At 42.4% G+C, this 22,537-nt stretch overlaps 1 protein-coding gene across 2 annotated transcripts; it reads left to right on the top strand.

Annotated features, from left to right (window-relative positions):
* The first annotated feature begins 3,524 nt into the window (after nucleotides 1–3,524).
* MYL1 (myosin light chain 1) lies at nucleotides 3,525–21,628 on the top strand. 2 transcript variants are annotated; one of them, XM_009088183.4, is made up of 7 exons: nucleotides 3,525–3,805; nucleotides 14,354–14,381; nucleotides 17,459–17,602; nucleotides 19,242–19,415; nucleotides 19,937–20,014; nucleotides 20,476–20,528; nucleotides 21,302–21,628. In XM_009088183.4, the coding sequence occupies exons 1-6, from the start codon at nucleotides 3,680–3,682 to the stop codon at nucleotides 20,502–20,504; spliced, it is 579 nt and encodes a 192-aa protein (XP_009086431.1). In that variant the 5' UTR covers nucleotides 3,525–3,679; the 3' UTR covers nucleotides 20,505–20,528; nucleotides 21,302–21,628. The 2 variants fall into 2 exon arrangements, with proteins under 2 accessions (XP_009086431.1, XP_009086432.1); XM_009088184.4 differs by lacking the exons at nucleotides 3,525–3,805; nucleotides 14,354–14,381 and adding exons at nucleotides 13,228–13,322; nucleotides 14,079–14,103.
* Nucleotides 21,629–22,537: the final 909 nt, after the last annotated feature.

The following is a 22,537-nucleotide window of genomic DNA, read 5'->3' as shown; positions in this document are numbered from 1 at the left end:
GCTTGATCTGGTATAGTGCCATGAACTCACTAACAATTCCACTAAACAAAGAGGAAGTGAATTGCATTTTCAGATATTTTAGACAGCAAAAGGCAAAAGTCTCAAAGGGAGTTCATTATGAAACAGAGCAGAAGCAACAGCACTCACCTTTTCTTCCAACAGCTCCAGGGCTTGCACAGTCCCTGAAATACAGAACATCTTGTCTTTTACTGCACTGTAAGCATTTAAACCATCAGCTCCCTCCTCCTGAAGAGGGGCCTGACTCCCTGGGCTACAGGAAGCCCAAAACAGAGCTCTCCTTTTAAAACTGGACCAAAAAGACAGAGATCTCAGAGCAAACACAGGGAGAGCAGCCAAGGTATTCCCATTTCCATTTTGGTGCTGCAGTTGATACCACTTCTCTGTGACTTTAGCCTGACAAAAGGAACATATTCCACTTGAGAAGTGTCAGAATCAATCACTTCAATGGCCTGGATGTAAAACACACTTCCCTTATGTTAATTCAACTAAATCCAGCCCAAATGCATAGAAGTTTTGCATTGGCCAGAACTGTATCCTCACCAATTAAACCAAGAAAAACCAGGCAAGCCCCAAGCAAGCCCCCTGTGTCAGTGAGTAGCAGGGCTAACAGGACATGGCTTCCAACCAGCACCTTTCTCACTACTGAATTTCTGGGCCCTTGGGAAAGCTGAAGCTTCATCACTGTTCACTCCCCTCAACATGAGCTCCTGTGTGGGAGAGCAGCATCCCTGCACTGCCCAGGAGCTGTGCACTAGAGAAGGCAGATGCCCATGAATTCTCATTCCCAGCTGCTGCTGCTGCTGCTTTCCCTGGGCCATGGATCTTGGCAAGTCCTAGCAAGCACAAGGGAGACCCTGGATTTTGTTCTGGCAATCCTGCTTGCAAAAAGTGCCTGCTAAAAGTGGAAGAGGAGCCTTCCTGCTGCAGTCCCTGGAACCCACAGCCTAGGGAGAGATGGCACAGCACAGCCAGAGAGCTGCAAACTTCAGCTCCCATGGGAGATCACAGAATATCCTGAGCTGGAAGAGACCCACAATGATCACAGAGTCCAACTCCTGGCCCCGCACAGAATCACACCCTGTGCCCAAGAGCATTGACCAAACAGTTCTTGAGCTCTGTCAGGCTTGGTGCTGTGACCCCTACCCTGGGGAACCTGTGCTTGACCACCCCCTGAATGAAAATCCTTTTCCTAATACCCAACCTAACCCTCTCCTGACACAGCTGTATGCCACAGGGACTCATCTCTGCATCACCTGGAATGACTTTGCTCCCTAGGGACATATCTGATGGATTCCCAGAAATGTCTTGGGACACATCCAGGCTTGCCAGGCAGATAAACCTGTGGTGTCCTGTCCCAACACAGAGAACTGACTGGATCCAAATCCTTAACCCAGCAATTGAAAGAAGGACTTGCTATCCTCCTCCTCCTCCTCCATACCTGTTTTGTCTTCTCAGCCAATCCATATACAATTATTTTGGGTCAGCACATCACAAAACCACCTTTACTGGCAGAATGAAGCATATCCAGACACATCTGCATTATCACACAGGCCACAGTTGTGCAAAAAACCCACTAAGCTTGTTCATTCCTAAGATCCTTTCTTCCTTTAAAAATATGTTTGGTGGTGGCTTTTGGGCTTATTATATTGCAAATCACAGGTGATCATAGAAATTATTGGATCATCACCAATTCTTTCTTGCAATGAAAGTTCTCACAGGTGCAGTGAGGCATAAAAGTTGGTTTAGACTATTTCCATGCAAGTTACACCCCTGGGATTCACTGAAGTTTAGTTTGTGCAATGTCAAACATCAGAATCACTGGAGATGCCCCCATTGGGGATGACAGCCCACAGGCTCCTGCTGATCAGCAGCAGTGCACAGTCCATGCTAACTCTTTCCCAGACAGTTTAGCAGAGCAGGAATCCCTCTATAAAGCATCTTGGAGGCAGCCAGCAGAGCTTCTACATTACAGGCTAAAGGCAGAGAAATGGGAAATAAAGTCCTTCCTAGTCTGTGTTCCCCAAAGCAGAGACTGAGCCAAGACTTCAAATTAGATCCATCACTACTGAGATCTACTGATTCAAAAGGGATGACTCAACTTCCAACAAGCCCCTTGCTCAAGGTCATGGGCTGTGGCAAAGAAGAGATCTGAGCATGATCTACATGGAAGTACACCTTTAGCCACTCTCCATCCCTCCTCTTGGTATACATATTTTTGGTAAGTTTAGCTAGGAAGGTAAATTTACCAAAAAAACACATTAACTGAAAAGGCAAGTGCTTGGATATCCTGCCAGATTTTGGATGTCCAGGTCTTCAAGCTTTTAACTTTTAAGTACAAAACACTCCACCTATAGTTCATGAGACAGAAACATGGCCCCATCAAAAGCCTTGCACTTACTAGCACAAAACTTCAGGAGTCTGGAGAGTAAATAGGAGAGGGATTGCTAGACAAGGGAGGAGCAATCATCTCAATCATATGGACTCAAGGAAATCATCAAGTTTAAAGAGTTAGAAGCTGTTTTGCTGTCATGGAAAAAGTCTAGTGAAAACAAAAATCCCACCTTCTCCTGAAAGTTGTATCTCTTGGAGAGCAGGGACATCCATTGGGAGACTGAGGGGTAGAAAGATAAACAAGGGACAGAGGATGGCAGGTAAAACAGGTGAAAACTGAAGTGCCTCCATTGCCTGATGGCTAGTTTACAAAAATAAATACATTACAAAGGGAAACCTTTCAGTGTGGGAAGATAACATCCAGCTGATCTCTGTTCCATTAGGGCACAGCTTAACCCTAGGAGAGGAAAAAGAAGATCAAAGAAAAAGATTAAAGGAAGCTGTTTTCAATTTTAAACTCAGTCTTAATGTGATGGAAAGGAAAAGTAAGAACAGCTGAAAGGCACCCAGGGTCAGGTCAGGGAGAGATGCCTTGGCTGAAGGTACTGCGGTGTTTTCTGTACTTGTCTGCTTTATTTTTAAACACCCAGAGCCTTTGCTTGAGCAACACTTCCTTGAACAAAAAGGAAGCAGAGGAGGAGAGAAGGGCTGTAAAGAGAGAAGCTAATGGGGTTGGAAAAATATGATCTCCCCAGCCATGAAAGTCAAAATTACTGTTTGAAACTGAATCCTCCTGGAGTACTACACAGGCATGGGGGAAAAGGGGAAGGGAGGGAAGGAAAGAAAGATTTATTACTTAAGCAGAACTAAAATTCTGATGAAAAAACGACCGTTCAATCCATATCCAAATTTCAGATCAACAGCAGATCTGAAACTGGCCTTGTTATATTTCCCTCTCCTTTGCACGCATAAAAAAGACAGGGAGGTGGACTGTGTTTTAAAGGGGAAAATGTCCCTTGATCTCCTGAAGCCCTGAACTCTTATATTCCATTTATAGCTCTAGCTAGAATGACATCCCCCTTGATTATCGGCTGTCCAATCCAGCTGCATGTGTCAGGACTGTATGAGGCACTAAGTGAAATATATATATGCCCTTACAGGGTTTAGCACATCGGGTCCACCTCCAGGGTACAGGCTGTAGCTCATTCTGACCACTGCTCCTCTCCCAGGAATCACTTCAGTGGTTTTTGTTTGGTTGGTTGGTTTGTTTTTTTTTAAACATATTTTTTTTTAGGGCACTTTTACTTTCCAGTTTAAGCAACACAAAATGGCACCAAAGAAGGACGTAAAGAAACCAGCGGCGGCCGCAGCACCGGCGCCTGCGCCTGCACCAGCACCAGCACCAGCACCAGCCAAGCCCAAAGAACCTGCCATCGACCTCAAGAGCATCAAGGTAAAGGGGTGAGCGTGCTGAGGGGGCCCAGGGGACCCCTCAGAGTCCTGGCTGAGAGCTGCACTGAAGCCTGGCCTGAGCTCGGTTCCGGTTTGGGGACTGCAGGGAAATGAATGAGTAACCTCAGCCCGTGGATTTGCTGAGCTGCCCGAGCTTTGGAGTGGTTTAGATGCTGTAGGGTGGAAGGCATGGTGCATGATTTAACAAGGGAGAGAAGCCTGGGGATGACTAAAGTATGTGGGAGTGTGGACCTCAGAACTTTTTGCCCAACTGGTACCAGTCTCGCCTGTTTGGTGAAGAGAAATTTAAAATAAACACACAACAAAAAAACCCTAAAATACCCTAAAGTAGGTACATGAGGACAGGAATGGGGTTATTGAAACATGAAAAACAATGTTTTCCCATAGCACTGTACAAACCCCCATCTTTTATAGTTTAAAATTCTTTTCCAAATTTTTGAACCACCTGATGACCCTTTGGTCATGTGCTTTGAGGTCAATATGACTTATTTTTAAAAGGAACAAAACAGTTTAAACCAGAGAGATTTGGCAGTTTTGCCTATTTTCTTTTCATTTGCACTGTACAACAAACATTGGCGAGACCATGAGCAAGAAAGCCATGGATGGAGGCATTTCAAGTGATTTCCTTTCATCCTTATATGTGTGCTGAGAATTTATAATTTGCTGCAAATTGAAAGCAACAAAGAGAAGGAATCTTTTGGAGGTTTCCCTCTGCCTGCACTGCCATTTGTTCTCATAATCTCTTCAGATTTTGCATGCCAACCAACATCACTAACTGTTGCCCTGACCCTTTGAAGAAAACTCCTCCATTTTGGGAGATTCTTTACTTGGGAAAGAGGAGAGGGAGGCTAAGCACTTAAGAGATGAAGAGCAGACTAGTTTCTCTGAGTAGGACTATAAATAGTTATTCTGTACCTACCTGGCAAGCTGATTGGTCCCAGGACCAAATTGCTAAATTCTACATAAAGAATCATGCCTATTATGGGTAAAGGAATGACAAAGACTTCTAATAAGACCTATACATGATGAATTGTATTTCAGATACCTTAATATATATAGTCCTGAGATGTTAAGCCATTTATTGAAATTTCTCCAAGTTTACTTTAATTTTCCCAATCTATAGTCAGTATTTTTCTAAAAAAGTATGTAACTTCTCATAAGATTGAAGCTGAAGCCATTGACAAGAGCTAAAAAAAAAGACATTTTGAAATACTTAGAATTTGGAAGAATAGATGAAAAACCCACAAGTTTTGAGCATACTGTCTGAAAATTAGATTAGGCCTCACATTGCACTAGATGATGGGGAACCAAGCTAGATTTCCTGCTAAATAACTTAATATGATTTGAAAGCTTTCTATGTCCAGTTAATCAGGAGAAAATAGAATTTTGAACTCCATTGAACTTAGCTAATCTATCTTTACATAAATAATAATATATTATCAGCTAAAAAAGTCAAATTGCACTCTGAGGCATCTTTGCAGTTCACTCCTTTACCCAAAGGGAACAGCAGCAAGAAATATACACTGGTGGAACAGAGAGAACTCTCCAGGTTCTGTCATGTTCAGACAGATTAAAAAAAGATAGAATTTAGGGAGATTTTCTTTTGAAAGATACCAGACAAAATATTTTCTTCCAGGGTCCCAACTAACCACCATGGATTGTTACCCCTTTTCCTATTTTGAGAGTTGAGGCAGTGAAGGGAAACAATTTCAGGTTATAAGTAATTTGTCCAGGATCTGTGGCAGAGTCAGGAATCATTTTTCTGAGTCTTAGCCCAGTCCCTCAATTATTTCTCAGTCCTTCCATTCAATCACCAAAGTCTCAGCATGGTAAAAGTTCCAGCACAACTTTGGAGGCAGGGAGTACTTAAAAACGAAGGTTTTGTCTGGGACTCAGTGAATAATCCTGAGCCAGGGCTCTTTGCAGTGATTTACCAGCCATGGAGACAAAACCCACATCACTTAAACAAGGGCATCCACTGGGCTGTGCTTCCCTCCTCAGGGAATTAGCAGCCATGCCAGAGCTTGAGAGAGGTGCCTGGGAATGTGAGGCTGAATCCACACTGATTCAGGGAGCCACACAGCAGCTAAACACACAGAAAGGCTTTGTTAGCTTTTATAAAGACACATCCTAGCCCCTTGTTACAGCTGGGGTGGGTGAGGGGAGAGTGGGGCTTACAGCAGCCAAAGAAGCCACATTTGGGTGTGCACTTCATTCTTAGCTGGCATTACAGGTCATTTTGCCTCCAAAACAAACGTGGTGGTTTACAACATGAGTAGTATTCTCTTGCTGGTACCTCCCCACTCAGATGCCCTTCCTGGCCCATCTCCAGAGAACCTGGTTTTCTGGACTTTTTGGAGTTCACAGTTTGCAACTTTGGTGCTTTTTTCCCTCCTTCCTTAAGAGAACTCAAGCTGGGTTTGTCTCTCACCATCAGAAGCTGTGATAAAGTTGTGACAGACCATTGACTCTTCTCTGTTCTTTATTATCTCTTGAAATTAACCAAATTGGAGTAAATATTTTGTGGTTTGCTAGTGCCAACAGCAGCTGATATAGGATGTTCTATTTGTCAGCAACATCTATTGACTATAAAACTGAGTAACAGGAACACTGGTAGACTCAAATCTCTAAACTGAGCCCTTTCAGCTCACCTTGGGCTACAGTATAACAACCATAGGAAGAGAGTGAAGGCAGGGATGAAGAACTTGCTCTTTAATGGAAATGTGAAGACCTATTTCCCTCTGCTCAGGGAACAGCATAAAAACTCAATCTTTGCACAAGCCTTTCCAGACCAAATGTATACTTCCAATTTTCCTTATTACTAACATGTCTTGGATTTGCATAGGCACAAAAGTTAAAGATTAAATAATAACTGAGAAGAGAACAGGGCAGTGGAAGCAGCTGAGAGCCATCACTAGGAACCAACCATGATTAAAATCAAAATTATCATACAGATAATTTTTCTTAAGAGCCCGCCCCAAGAATTCTGCAATTAAAACCGTGTCCCAGGACACTCCTAAAAACACAGCTTATGTGTTTTATTAACCTTCTTCTCCCACACAAGCCTGAGTGAGAAGAAATGTTTAACTCATAAAAAGCATTACTGAGGGTCTATTTCTGCAGCAATTGGGATGAAACATGAATGATGCAGATGTCTCATGCTTGGTTTTGCAACTAAGGCAGTGGGGAATGGATGAATTTCCCATGGCACAAATCTGCATAACTTAGTTCCTATTACCAATAAGAAAAGTATGTTGGTTTTCTGGTGGAAATCTAAGGGTGCAACCAGCCCTTGGACAGAGGCCAGGCTCAAAAAATCAACTAGGATGGTTTGGGATGCAAATGCTGAAGGTGCTGAGGGCAGTGCTTTACAGGCTGCCACTGTGCAGGTGGTGATCTGAGTGTGCCCTGGTCTGGTGTCACACTGGGTCCTTCACTTCAAGGATACAGCTGAGTATCTTCTCTTGAGTACAGACAGCCACTGGGCAAGAGTCCACACTGGAAGGGAGGTTCAGGGGTACACAAGGCTTCCTATGACTGAATTTTCAAGACTGAAATCCCAGGACATCAATTATGCCATGCCCAACTGCAGATCAGACACCCAAATGTTTAGAAGAAAAACAGTTAAAGGCTACCAACTAGTAAAGACTTGCTAAAATCTTGTGTAACTGTGTGATGCATGATGATGATGATGCCTGTTGCATGGAAGCAAGCCTGTGATTGTTTTTAACTGCAGAGCTCTTAAGGCAGTAAAAAGTGTTTCTCCAATCATCCTTATTTGTTGTTACATTCACTACTTGAGTAGGTCATCTCTGAAGAGATATTGCTTTGGATACAATCAGAGAGAGAGAGCAACTCACTAAAATGCACTGAGAGAAAGCTCCTGGGCTAGAGGGCAAGCAGCACTGCAAATGTCAGCTGAAGCACTTGGAGAGCTGTGGTGCTGCAGACAAACTCTACATGAAGCCATGGAGTGAGAGCAGGAATGTCAACAGTGGCTTTGCTCAAAAGTGCTGAGGGCTTTTTTATATGAGAGCAGGTTTTTACTTGAAACTTTTGGCTGAGATCTTCAAATTGTGCCTGATCTTTCTCCAGCTATGACTCCAGAAGGATTCCTTAGGATGGGTGTCTCTTAGACAAGGTCACCAAGTGTCCTTACAGGTAGGAAGGGGACAAATGTCAATATGAATCCAGTCTTAAGAGATGTAAAGGTGCCTCTCTGATGCCATCCAGATCAGCTTCCTGCTACTGCTTTGAGCCAGCACCATCCAGGATCCAGCCCAGAACAGCCCCAGCCCTTGACTCTGTGGCCCTCACCACTGACAGGTCACAGCCCATGCTGCTGACAAAGCCAGGAGAGGCAAGGCACAGCATAAAGGTGTCCCAGGAGAGGCACCTTGGACAAGGACTGCTGCACACCAAACATCCCCTGGGCACACTGCTGGAAACTACACACAAAACCCACAGATTAGTTTTGTTTACAAAGTTTTCAGAAGAGCTTTGCCTTCCTAAATTGCTGCTAAGCAAGGAGCCCATCAAAAGTAGAGACTACCCACATATATTAGTAGGCATTTTTCCCTAATGTTGCTAACTGGGAAAATTGTTTGAAAAATAATGACTTTTTTTCTTTAAATAAGATCCATTCTTAGTAATTCACACCTTTAGCAGCATTTTAAAAGAATACCTGTAGCCTTTGGATGCTCTGGTGAATGGCAGACTGGTAGAAACAGTGGAAAGCAAATCACACAAAATGTAACATTTTAAGAACTCACAGGGTAACTCCAAGTGTTTACAGGAGTTATGTGGCAGAGCCTTAGTCCCATCAAAACAGCCCCACAATATTTCTAAAATACTGTTTTAGGCTCCCTCAGAGCACAGAGATGTTGTAAAAGATAGTAACCAGATACCTGAGTTAATCTTACATAAGGCAAGAAGAAGGTGACAAATTTAGCCAATGACAAGCAGAGAAAGAAGTTCTCTGTAAGGAGATCTGAAACAAGCAACCTGGAAATTTGCCCTTGTTTCACTAAGACTTTATTACATCTTATACCCACTGCCAAGAAGCACTTTCAGCTGGCTGGTTTACCCCAGAGCACTTAAATGTCAAGTAGCAAGGGTTTAAATTTCATTAATACTCTAACAGTGCCACTGGGAGGCATGTTAAAACAAGAAATCCTTCCAAAAGCAGAGCTCCAGAGCCTCACATCTTGCCTATCCCCTTGATTATACACATTCCAGCACAAAGCAATTAGAAATGGGACATGTTTACAAATGAGCACAGCTGAAGGCTCTTTCCCCCCTGAAGCTGAAGAAATGTGATCAAGAGTGCAGCAAGAGCACATATCACAGCCAGACATTTCAGAAGGGCACGTTAGTTAAACGTCAAGGCTCATCCAAAAGTTTCTGCACAGCTGCAAAGTAACTGGGACGTTTTAAAAAGCTGTAAACTGGAAAGTTACACAAAATGCTTAGGAAAAAGGTCAAATTAATCTGCAGTCAAGTCCTTTAAACTCAGAGATATTTCTGAAGTATTCTTTCAAATCTCATAGTGTCTCATACATGCAATTTTCTCTCCTGTGTTAATGGGGGTTGTTTTTAGTCTTTCTTCAATTGTATTTCTAGGCAGCTCTGTTCTCAAAACAGACCTCAGTTTCTCAAGAGCTCTTCTTCTTCTAATGTTTCTCTGCCTCATATGGCAGGAAGCTAAACCCATCAAGCTGTTAATTCTTACTTAATTGAGAAGAAGCCTCTCTAAAACCTGTGGCACTGATTGCACAAGTTATGGAACTGAGGTGAGGGATGGGAAAATAACAACCTGCTTTTCAGAGGGGTTTGGAACCTGTGTAATTCTGCACTCAGTGATATCTACTAGAAAAGATGTGCAGCTGTATTAACCAAGGAGCAGACATTAATAGAGAGCAGGTATCATATAAACAACTATAGGCACAATCCTACCTTAACTTCATAAAAAAATATATTAAAAAACCCCTCCAGTCCTGAATAGAAGGCTAAATATACAATAAGTATCTTAGGAGAATCTCAGTTTTTCTCCTCTCTGATTTTCCAAGATCTCCAATATGTCTTGGTCTCTTTTAAAGAGACAGCACCTTAAAATAGCTGGTGATTTTCTAATAAACTCCTAAGATGATTCACTTCTTGTCATTCATCCAAAAGGTAACAAGCAAATGGAGCAGCCTAATGCTTTAACTCCCAGCAGCACCTTGTCCAGGGCTTTTCATCCTGTGCAGACTTTTCCTGAGTTACAGGGAGCACAAGGCAGCTGCCCCTCAGCACAGCTGGGCTCAGTCCCAGTGCCCCCAGCCTAAAGAGGTGAGCACAGCATCACACTGCAAAGCTGGGGGCCCTAAGGCACATAAACCAATGATTTGTGGGCAATCAGGAACTTTGTTAATAATTTGGGAATTTTTGTGGATTGGGTCTCCATTTAGCTGGTGAAAAAGAGCTGCATACAACCCCATCAGCCCCACCCTTTAACTGGGACCTGTTCAAAATACCTCTGGCAAGAGAATTACTGGAAAGTGTCACAGACAATGCAAGGAACAAAACCAATAAACAAAAAACCAAACTCAAAACACACCACCTTTTTCTTTGGCACAGACAGCCCTCTGGATAACAACTCTGCCCAGAAATAAGGGCTGCATGAAGTTAGAGAAATCTAGTTCTGGTCTTCCCTGTGTGTTGCAGTTGCTCCAACCTTTCATTCTTTTTGCTAGGGGTGGGGCATTCAGTTTTTGTTAAACTGAGCTCCCTGAAATATCAAAATCATCCCTAAAGCCTCAAGACTCAGTGCCCTCTGAGAATGGAGAGAACACTGCCAGGATCAGAACAAAGACCAGATCACTGCAAAATACTTCTTTGTCCCTTTTGAATTTTCTGAAAGCTCCTTTTAGAATTGGAAATCTCACCTTTCATTTCTTTTAAGGAATATTTGAAATATTTTTCATCTAGGCCATTTGGTAGCTGCCCTTACTGAAAGCAAGTACACTTGAACCCTCCCAACAGATCTACTGTCTTAGAGCAGATTCTTAATTTAAGTGAATGCAACATGCCCATGCTAGAATTACCTTCCCAGTCAAACTCTGTCTAGTGAGATGCAATTCGAGGATCAGTATTAAAATGAAAGGCTGATACAGTGCACTAATTTTTCCTCATCTGAACTCTGAGCCAAACTCCCATATGGTCAAAAGACAATCAGCTCATATGTTGACCCCTCTCAGCTGATAATATTTGATAGCCCATTTAAACCAAATTACTAATCCAGGTATCTGTTTTCTATGCCCAAGATAAATGCACTGCAATTTTTTTCTGCTTGGCATCTTTTGGAATGAGTTTTGTTCTATGTTTGTAGCCAAATATAGAACCTACCTGGTCAAGAAAAGGAGTCTAAGTTTTCCCTAAAACAAAAACAAAAAACCAAACCAAAACAAAACCAAAACAAAAATATTTAAAAATTCAAATCTGTTTTCAAGGGGACATTTCCTAGTTGCCAGCAGTGGAGAACAACATGCTGAAGGCAGAAAGAAAATTCCATACTACATTGACATACTACATTGACTCAGACACCATTTCAGCTCTGCCAAAGACTTTCAAAAGCTCCTCTATTAGTGCATGGGGACTGATGGCCAAGATCTTGAGAAGTTTTCTCACTTGCCTGATTTCCAGCCCCAGTCAGTGTAAATCAGAGCTCTGCATTTTCTAAATCTATGTCAGCAAACCCAGGGCAAAACCATCAGCCCCCTTTCTATGCAGCCACACCACTGTAAACACATCCCTGTTCCCACAGGCTAAGAGATTACAAATAGCAAAAAAACACCAAAATCCAGCAAAAGCAAAGAATGGACGGCAGAGCTTTTTTCATACTCAGTACATTTCCAGATATTTCTAAAAAATTGCAAATAATTTGTTTGAACAGAGTATTTTTAGCTAAAATGACAAGCTCAGAAAAATCTTTGCAGTTGCATCTTTTTTTAATAGAAGGTAGGAGTCTAGTATCTCAAATCCATTTAATTTGATGGCTCAGTTTAGAAACAACTGTAAAATAATCTGATTGGATTTGATTCTCTCCTTCAGAGAAATGAAAGCACACAGTGGTAAAGGTTATGCTTCTCTTCAGGAGAAGAGCAAGCTACAGGAGAAGGTTTCCCTCACTATCACATTTCATCTTTAGAGAACCAGGAGCAGTGACTGCTTAGCAGGGGCAACCAACAGAAATTAAAAGGGGGATTTGAGTTCAGAACTGGGAGTCTGCTGTGGTCACACAACTGTCCCCACTCTGGCTTCATGACTCTTGATCTTGTTGAGGCAACAGGGAATGGAAGAAGCTTGGAGAAAAGTTTGCCAGTTCTTTTACAAGTCATGACATCCACTGAGATATCTGACCTGGTCTTGGGGGATGCTGCATGGTGGGCCTTGCTCTTTTTGCTACTAAAGAAGCTGCAGCCTCTACCTCCTGCTCCCTGTCTGCAGGCCCACCATGACCACCCTGCAATCCAAAAGGCAAGTACCCCATTCCCCACCCTGAACAGTCATCCTTCCAGTTCACAAAGCCTTTTGGGGTCCTCTGCTTCTATCACAGCTTCTTCTTTGCCTCAACTCACAAACACCTGAGCAGCACCACTTCCATACACACCTGGGAGCTCCAAACTCAGCCCCCTGGTGCCCTGCCTAACCCAAGCCCCAGAGGAAAAGTATCCTAGAGATCCCAGGCTCCTATGAATACAGATTTCCCACTGCCCTGGAGGGTACATCTACACATCAGCCACTAACTTAATACAATTGGTTCCAAACTGCACAGATAATTTTCCCTTTCAAATGTAAAAGTTTGGAAAATGTGATCAGAGCGTGCAGAGGAAGAGCTTCCCAGCAGGATTGTCAGCTTCTCTGTTGACAGATAACTTTTCTGCTCAGTGTCAACAACTGGAACCCCTTGAGCAGACAGGCAGCAGTACTACTCATCTAATGTTGGGCACTGGATTATCCATGTTGAGCAAAGCCCAGCAAGGATATGAAGACCATTCAGCTGCATCTCAAACATCCTGCAAGCCACGTGTGGAACCAGCCAGCTCCTCACCCTCACTGCTCCTGACTCTACAGCTTATCAGAGAAATAGAACCCTTCCCTATAAGGAAGTCTTGGTAGGTCTCACAAGGAATATCTCCTCCTGATGGTATGGACCCAGAAAGTGCTGACATGAATCAAACTTATTGCTTGTCACTCCCTGCCCCTCTTCAGCCTCCTAAAAATAGCCATCATAAGATGTCTATCAAGACATGGATCCTCCTGTCACTTTGCCCTAAGAAAGCTAAAGAACTCGCCAAGGGGAGGGACCTCTTCCTTCTGACACCTAATCCAGGCAATGCCGTCAGCACTGCCGGATAAATAAGGGGAAGAAAGGCAAGGGAAGCAGGACCACTCTCAAGACCTCCCAGCTAATCCTTCCTGCCTGTCTGCTGCTCTGCATTTCCAACTCAACCATGGTGGGTGCACTGGAATAGTTAGCAGCCAGCCAGTGTATTTTACAGAAGTAAATAGGGCTTCTTGTCCATGTTAGGTCTTGGGGGGTGGGGGAAGGACAGTCCAGAAGACAGTTTAGCTTTGCTTGAGGTTTTCCTGTTGAAACCTAAAGGTTTTCCAGTTAGCCTCCGGTTCTGAACCAGGCAACAGTAGAGGTGCAGCTCCCACAGCTTCTGACAGAAGGGTTACAATTTCCTAAGCTTTTTTTAATCAAATGCAACCAGCTAAAGTGGGGAGGAAAAATCATATTTTATTCAAAGAAATATCATCTATTAGTACTTTATGAAACAGCGTGCAATCAAAAACTAATTTGAGACGTAAACTTTAAGGGAATAATCTAATTTCTATGTTAATAAAAAGGAGCTGCTTGGTTGGAAATAGTACTTCAAATTGTATAACTAAAATGGATCTATGGTAAAACAGTAAATGGACCTGATGGTAATTAATTAGTTTTTTTTAAGTTAAGAGACTTTCTATTTTTGTTGGTTCTTGCCACAGCTCTGTCTTTCCCTGGGATGTAGATTTTAAGGAAAACTTTAAGAATAGACTTACTGGTGCATTTTTATGCAGGAAGTTGCTAGATTAGGTTGCAATGGCCTAACTGCTTTAGGCAAGACAGAAGTGAAAGCCTCAGGTACTTCATGCTATTTACTTTCTCTCAGTGCATTTTCAGCAGTACTAGTTCTCTTTTTTCTCTCTCTTTTTCTCCTCAACTGCAGTCCTTCTCTGCTGATGAAATCAATGGTAAGTGAAATCAAACTTAAACTTTACCAGGGGGCAGGAGGGGGAACAAAAGGGCTACCAAATCCTAAATATTTTCACTAGCCTTAACAGCTCTTTTGCTATCTGCATTACTTCTGCACATTTGACAGGCCACTTTTTTGCTCTTCTGGAAGATGACTCATGGATTGAGCTGGATGCTTTAGAAAACACACAGGTTCTCCCCCAGCCCCCCTTCCTAAGCTATTTTTTGTGATTGATTTCCTTCCAACAGATCGAGTTCTCCAAGGAGCAACAGGATGGTAAGTTACAAGAGAGCTGATACATTTTACATGTGTGCGGGTTCAAAGAGAGCTGCAGGCTCAGAATTTACTTTTATAAAACAATGAGCTAAGACTTCATCTGCTATAAATCACCACACTCTTGACTTCAGAGCAGTGATGGCTTATGCTGAACAAGAAGGTGGCTGTAGATCTACATGTAATTTATCTGGATGTTTCTTTACCTGCTGTCTGAACTGAGAAGTTTATACAAAGAGGAAAAACACTGTCTCTACTTACTGAACGTTCTTCTCTTGTGCTCCTGTTCTGGCTCTTCACAAGGATGCTGAAAATTGGTTTTGAACTTGACAGTCCCAGGGGAAATAGGCAGAAGGAGGACAACAGGAGGAGGAAGTGGGCTGAAAATTTAACTTAGCTGCAGTGACTTTGCAATCTCACATGAACAGAAGATGCAAGAGTTCTGTGTGTCACTTTTGCCAGGAGGTGTTTTGGAAGGGGAGGAACAAAGGCTGTTTTACTGTAAAAATATTCTTTAAGCGTGGAAATAGTCAGCAAATAGGTGACTTGTGTAAACTGCTGCTTACACAATGGTGTGGATATGCTGCAATTCTTGAGCATCTTGCTGTATTCTTTGATTCACAAGCAACTTGCAGCTTCCAAATTTTTTGTTTCAATCTTCTAGAAAGAGATAAAAAGTCTGACATGAACAATAGTTTTCCCTGAAGCCCTGGAAATCGAATTTTAAGTGTTTTAAATAGCCTAAGAGATGCATTTGGGCTATGTTAAGCAATATTTTAAAATGTCAAAAAATCAGCAGCACATACAGTAGACTGAAGAAAGTGTTTAGAAGGGAAGATGCAAGGATTTCCTAGAAACTCAGAGGGAGTGGAATAGCTAGAAACAGGTCTTGAGAGAGCCCTAAACTTTGTGAAGATGAGCCTGCTCTCCATCAAAGCAATAAGGAGAGGCAAGTGAGACTGGTAACAATTCTCTTCTTGCACTCCAAACTCTCTTGGTCACAAAAAAAAAGTCATTTGGACTCTTCCTTACTTCTCGATTCTGAAAATTTTACAAAAAGATTGGGTGGGTTTATGGAAAAATGTGCTCAATTCAAAGCTGCTGACAATATTTTGAAAGCAAAATATTTCTTTCAGCTTCCCTATGTATTTTAGATCATCCAGCTGCTGTAACTTTACAATGGCTGAACCAAGCAGCAAAGCAAATAGAAACTACTTGAGAGAAGGAGAATTTTCTCAGGAGCAGATATGGCCACCCTCAGTAACTCTTTCTATCTGCACAGGCTGATGCACCAGCAGCTGGGTAGTACCATCCTCAGACAGACTTTAAACATGCTTGCTCCAGCAGAGGTATAAACTAGGGCTGGCCCTTAAAAATAAAAAATTCAAAATAAAAACTTAAAGTTATATTGCAGTGAAATGCATGCCTGAGAGACAAAAATCAATCAGTCCTTTTCTCCAAGCTGGGGAGCTGTGTTCAGAACCCAGTGTACATAAATCTTGATGGGATTTACAAAATGGAGAAACTCTCCTGATGGCTTTGCTGTTAGCACAGTGGCATTGTTTTATACCTCACTGCTAAATGTCATTGATTTAGCAGATGAAAGATCAGATCATATGGTGTAAATCTCTACAGACCCATCTCAGCTGCTGGAGGTACCAGGAAGGTATCAGAAGGCCATCATTTCATACCCTGCAATAAAAGCTGGAAGGAAAGAGAGGCAGCAGCAAAGGGTTATAGGTGTCTCCCATGAGACAGTATGAGGATTAGTTTCAGATGTATTAGATTACAGCCCAGCAGGCTGACACTGTGTATCAGCACTTTTACTGGGTGCCAGCAACAACTCCAGGGTGGTCCAAGGAAGACTAAAGCAAAACCATAAATACCTCTGCATCACATCCCCAGCACAAGATGAATGAAGACATGATCTGAAATGTGGCTTCTTACTCCTAAACCTGGCCCAAAGCAGAATGAACATTGCACAGGCTGTGGAACACAAAGCCTGTGTGGCTGCTGGATGAGAATCATGGCCAAGGAAAAGACATTTTACTCAGTTTACTTGGAGCTAAAGCACAGCATCATCGGACACTGCAGTGCAGAAGAGATCAACAGCACAAACCAAGATGCTTGTGGCAATGGGGCTCAAAAATAGCTTTTTGGCCACTCAGTTGATCTTTGTCCCCTCTTCTTTTAAAGCCACTCTTCTTTATTCAAATTCTCTAAAAAGACAAAAAATAGAGTAACATGATTGACATGGAATTTCACGACAGAAGATGAAGGCTGGCAGTGCAATGAAGGCAACTATCTGGGCTGATTTTTGTAGCAGAAATGCCTGTACCCGAAGGCCTTGTCCAGCAAGGGGAAATAAATGAACACTGATCACTTGGCAGCATTGAAAGAAATGAAGCTGCAAAGTGAACACACTGGAAATGCACAGGAAAAAGCACCACATGAGTACTTCCACTGGAAAAGTGGAATATTTATGCATCTGTAAGAAGCAGGGACAAACTACAAAGAATAGAAAAAAAAGAGGGAGCAAACTTGTTCGGAAATCACATTGTAAGGAAATTTTAAGAGAAAACAACAGTAAAGGCATTTGAAATCCACCTTCAAGTTTCCTATTAGCACTGTGTAGTTGAGGTGCTGGGATTGCAGGCAGAACCCACTGAAGCAGGCAAAGGTTTTGCACTGCTAGGCTCTTGACAGTCCCAGTTCTCTGGAGAGATAAGGTGGAGTGGATAACAACATTTTTACCATCTGCTGCTACATCATGTGAAGGAACCTGTTCTTGAATGACACTGTTGGTAGAGAACTTATCTTTTCTTGTCCTTGAAATAACTACAGGGTCAATCAAAAAGCTATTGATGGCTATGAGAGCCAGGAAAGACATGAAAGGTAGATATAAAAGTTTAAAAATAGTGAAACCAAAATGTCAGAGGGGAGGAGTTTTTCTTGGGACTATGGGCCAAAGATTCCCCTGGCTAACTCCCCTGGAGTCAGTGGAACAGTGCCAGGAGACAGCAGGCTCACATCTTTGTCAGTAGGGAGCTGCCTGGCTCAATGTTGCTCTTCTCTTGCAGACTTCAAGGAGGCCTTCCTCCTCTTTGACAGGACTGGTGATGCCAAGATCACCCTCAGCCAGGTTGGCGATATCATCCGGGCACTGGGGCAGAACCCGACAAATGCAGAGGTCAACAAAATTCTGGGAAACCCCAGCAAAGAGGGTAAGTGCCCTACAGTCCTTTTGGGCTGCTCCTGAGATGGGGGAACAGCAATCAGGCAACAGCAATAGCCACAGCAGGAGAGAGGGGAGCTTTGGCTCTGATGGGGGGCAAGGGGGACTATGTAACAATACACAGTATTTCACTCATTCCTTTGGAAGAGAACGGTGCTGATGGGGAATAGAGGAAAACCTGCTTAAGACATGGAGAATTCTCTGTAGGGACTGTTTGGGTGTCAGCTCAGTGTAGGTATAGCACACACTCGTTGTTCCTCACAGTCCATTACAGTAACTCGTTGTTACTCCAGCCTTTGCTTGGAGAGCTGTGGGTCCATTTCTAACAACTGATACTCAGCTCTTCAGGTCCTGCCAGTGCAAGGACTTCTGCATAAGCCAAGACATTCCCTGGGACTGGAAACCCACCTGTGTATTTCAGCTGACTGGAATGGTCTTCCCAAAGCTTCTACAAACCTGGGCACACTGAAGCATACATTGGTCATTTATTACTAAAGCCATTTTTTAATTCTTTTTCCTCCCTTTTAGAGATAAAAAAAAATATAGTCCCCTCATTTTAGCAAGGACCTAGAAACAGGAGATCCCTGAATTCAGTCATGCAGAACCATATTAAGACAGGCTAAATTTTATTCCCATCCTCTGGCCTGGTAAAGACAACTCTGTGGAACAATTTAGAAAGCTTTGGTACCAGCAGGAAGCATTGAGGACTAACACAGAGGTGAAATCATACCAGGACTTTCAGTGATTCCAGCAATAACTGACAATGACTTTGATATAGCTGCATAGTAAAACAGATTTTGTAACAACTGTATAATGAAAAATATCTGCCCATCTATTTCCATCTATGATATTTTGTTGCTGCCCAGATGAAGGCTGGCAATGGAAAGATCCAGAAGGGAGGAAGAAAGAATAAAAAAAGATTATTTTATTTAGGAGCCTTGCTAAAAAAAAAAAAACAACCAAACACCAAAAAACCCCAAAACAAACCAAATGAGAAACACTTGGGGAAGTTCTCACTGAGGACTACAAGTTTTGGCTCATAGAGGAAAGGGATGGACTAAGCTAGCGAGGTCTTCTTAAACCTCCATTGTGGACATGAACAAATTTACTATTGGCAACCCTCAACAATGTACTTTCCTAGCTTTACTTCGTTTATTCTTTTGCTAACAAAAGAATAAACTTTGATGTGGTGCTCTGCCACCACATCCCATAGACCCTGAAGAGCTCAGTAACATATGAGCAACCTCAGCATCTTGTCTAAGTCACCTCATCCCATTCTGGTTACCTTTTCTCCATTGCTGGGGCTCAAGATTTTTGTTTAACTGTATTCTGCAGTTCCATCATTCCCCAAATCTTTTCAAAGATTAACTCATATAGCAAATTTCATTTCTGAAAGAAAATGATAGCACGCACACAAGCATACAAAGCTATGAGAGAAGGATCCTGGATGTGAAAAATCAGATGTATGTGAAAACTAATAGGATAAGAGAATCCAGATTCTGGAAAGGAACAGTCAATTTTTGAGGCAAACACTAGAGTAAAGGCTACAAAGAGCTGTGAAAAGGCAAATATGCCTAAGGAATACACTTACAAACACCTAGCATGTAACAACTGGTGGTTTTCCCCAGAGATGAATGCCAAGAAGATTACTTTTGAAGAGTTCCTGCCCATGCTGCAAGCAGCTGCCAACAACAAGGAGCAGGGCACCTTTGAAGACTTCGTTGAAGGTCTGCGTGTCTTTGACAAGGAAGGCAATGGCACAGTCATGGGCGCTGAGCTCCGCCACGTGCTGGCTACTCTGGGTAAGGGATCATCCTCTCTGCAAGCACTTCTAAAGCTGCTGCTCTTTGGAGGCATGACAGAGGCAGGAAAGGTGGTCCAAACAGTTTGAAGAGGTAGGAGGCTACCAAGTCAGACAAGACTTTGGGTTTCCTAACTTGAATCCACAAAGAAAGCAAACAGAGCTTTGGGGTTCCTGCTAAAGACCAAAGGAAAAGGCTAGGCTTAAGACATCTAAATTCAGACAAGATATTAATCCTGACTGTTATTTGATGAATAGAGAGAAAAGTCTGTACATCTCAGTGACGTAACACAAATGGACAAATGTAGAGGATGTGCTGTAAAAAATTTCTTTACTCTGTAGGAATAACAAGATTCCCTATGCATATATTTCTCTGTCTTCTAAAGAAAGTTAAAATAATTAGGCTCATGTCATATATGTGTTTTTTCACTAACTCAGAAAATAAGAAAAGCCTTTGGAAAAGCTGTAGGTTTCAGCCCCAGTTCTGTATGGAAGAATGAAACAAGTTCTCTCCACTCCCAGGTGAGAAGATGACAGAAGAAGAAGTAGACGAGCTCATGAAAGGTCAGGAGGACTCAAATGGCTGCATCAACTATGAGGGTAAGTGCAAGAGGTCAACATCCATCCTACCTTTCTCCTCTCTCTTACAGTTTCATTTCAGTGGACTTTTAGCTTCTCAGGCAGATCAGACAAAGCTCCAGCTGAGTTAGGTCAAATGCCTTGTGTGTGAAAACAGCTATGGCAATGTGCTCATCCTGCAGTCACACCATGCAAAAGAACCCATTCACCCACAGCAGAGGAGGCTGTTTTGGTCAACACCAAATCTCTGATTTTCTGTAGAGCAGTTGCAGTGATTGTATTCAATAGCTACTGTCTTATCACATTTAAGCAAGAAGAGAGCTTGATTTGTACAACATTAAACACTTAAAACTTTCTAGCACGGTATCAGATCAAATCAGGTACACATTTTTAATGCTATCAGCTCACTAATAGCTGTTAGATTATTTCCCAAGGTAAGATTTGCTGCTCCTTCTAACTAGCATATCTGTATTTTTCCACAGCATTTGTAAAGCACATCCTGTCAGTCTAAGAGGAATTCCCCAGGTACCAAATGGTATGTTCTTATTTGTACACTTAACTTCATCTGCTTGCTATCCATAAAGGCTTCTATTGACCCATGGCCAACAGAGGCTACAAAACCATGACACCAACAATATGAAAAGAATAAATGAGACTGTTGTCCAAAAGCAAAGATAGCAGGAGTGCAGGTTCCTTGCTCCTGTTCACAGCCCACTCACTAATGTTTAGTAGATTTTTCAAACACAATGTAACCTGAGACATTTATCCTACAAGCACAACTGAGATTGTTTTTAAATGGAAATCAAAGCAACACTTTCCAATAATTTGAAGCTTTCTGTTAAGACAGAGTGGCCTGAATACTCACGTGAGCTACTGAGAAGATAATAATCTTCAAACAAAATATTCATCTGAAGAATAATATTGTCACAGAAGAATATTGATCAATAACCAAAAGAGGGCTTCAAAAGTACCCAATTATTTTGCACTTCTCCTACAAGTAGGGGAAATAAAAACAACAACCCCTCCCCACCTCCTAGCCTTTAAATGCTACTATTTTGTCCAGAGGATGGGAAAAATAAACAAACAAAAAAAATCACAAAAAACAAACCCCGAAACAGCAGCTGTCTTTAAAATGTAAAAAAATTTGTGGGCTTATGTGAACAGTCAGTTATTCTATCCAAGGAAATACACATTCCCAACTGTATGAAACAAACACTCAAAACAGAAATCAAGGGCTCAGTTTGTCATTTTGCAATTGTTTCTCCAGCTAACATTGACTTCAAACACAACTCTCCCATTCCTTCCCAGAACAAGCCAAAATTAGAAAGACCAGATGGCACTCAAGACTTGCCTGAAATTCTTGCTCAGTCTGTCACCATCAACATGGAAACTGCATAGAACTGGATGATATGACTCCAACCCCACCCTTTTTTTACCAGCACATCCATGGGTATCACCTTTGGTCACTACACTTTCATTTAAAAAACCCGAGCTTTTACCGAAGCAAACTACATGGAATAAACTCTACCATCCAGGGTCCATCCATCCCAACCATCTCTTTCCATGTTATTTGCATTGAAACAATGTAATTTATTGGAAAAATAAAACATCCATAAATCCTTGTGGTCACTTTGAGGCTATGAAGTCTTTTTTTTTTTTATTATCTGTTCAAACCCACTCAAAACAGCATTCAGCAGTTAATTCATTTTCCCTGTACATTGCATACCACAAAATAAAGTTTTATAAAAAGTATAAATATGGACATTTCCAGTATCACTTGACTTGATCTTAATGAAAAATTCTTTGGGGTCTGGGAAGAGGAGTAATTAATTAGGGCACTATCACCAGCATCACCATTTACAACATTTTTGGGAGAAGACCTGGTATCTGTTGCCAGAACAGCTCCAAAGGTGGCAAGGTCCAAAACCAGGCAGGGTGGCCCTGCTGCAGGGGACCGTGCAGAGCCATTTTTCCCAGAAAAATCTCCTCTGTAGTGCTGCAACAGCAGGTGAGCAGGACTCTCAGGAAAGAATCCCAACTGCTGCCCTTATGTACAGCTTTAGGGACAGCTAGAAAGAGCAATCAGAAGTTAAAGCCACCCTGAAATGCTCTGTAATTGGGAACAGGCCCAGCACCAGGCAAGAAGAGGCCAACTAGCCCTGCTTTAGCAATGGTGGGAATAGCCATTGCTCAGGGAAGTATTGTTACATCCCTGCCCTTAAATAAAGAGAGCTCCTCTCTTCCTTAAGTGTTCATGAAGCTGCCTTGATCCCCATCTGGGTATCAGCCTGTTCTATTAAAATCCCACCTTGCCTTATTGAGTTGCTATGCACAAAATGGCCATAATTCAAGTGCCAACAGGTGCAGTGGGGGTGGCTGGCACCAGAATAAACCACAGCCGCTCATACAACAGCTGCCTCTTTTCTGAGGCTTCCCAAAGAATCTCCCATTTAAACCCTCACCATGCTGGCACACAGGGCCAAATGAACCTGGGAATTACACCCTGCCCAGAGACTTCTGCCAGCAGATAGCTTACAAAGGGTT

This window comes from Serinus canaria (genome assembly GCF_022539315.1).
Source record: "Serinus canaria isolate serCan28SL12 chromosome 7 unlocalized genomic scaffold, serCan2020 HiC_scaffold_29, whole genome shotgun sequence".
Taxonomy (NCBI): Eukaryota; Metazoa; Chordata; class Aves; order Passeriformes; family Fringillidae; genus Serinus; species Serinus canaria.
Note: the sequence above shows the minus strand (reverse complement) of the source record. Positions and strands in the feature narration are given on the sequence as shown.

Excerpts from the sequence above, each read along its gene's own strand:
- MYL1 (XM_009088183.4), top strand. The coding sequence starts at position 3,680 with ATGGCACCAAAGAAGGACGTAAAGAAACCAGCGGCGGCCGCAGCACCG. Across the intron at positions 3,806-14,353 it reads TCGACCTCAAGAGCATCAAG|ATCGAGTTCTCCAAGGAGCA; the intron begins GTAAAGGGGTGA and ends TCCTTCCAACAG. Across the intron at positions 20,015-20,475 it reads TGGCTGCATCAACTATGAGG|CATTTGTAAAGCACATCCTG; the intron begins GTAAGTGCAAGA and ends ATTTTTCCACAG.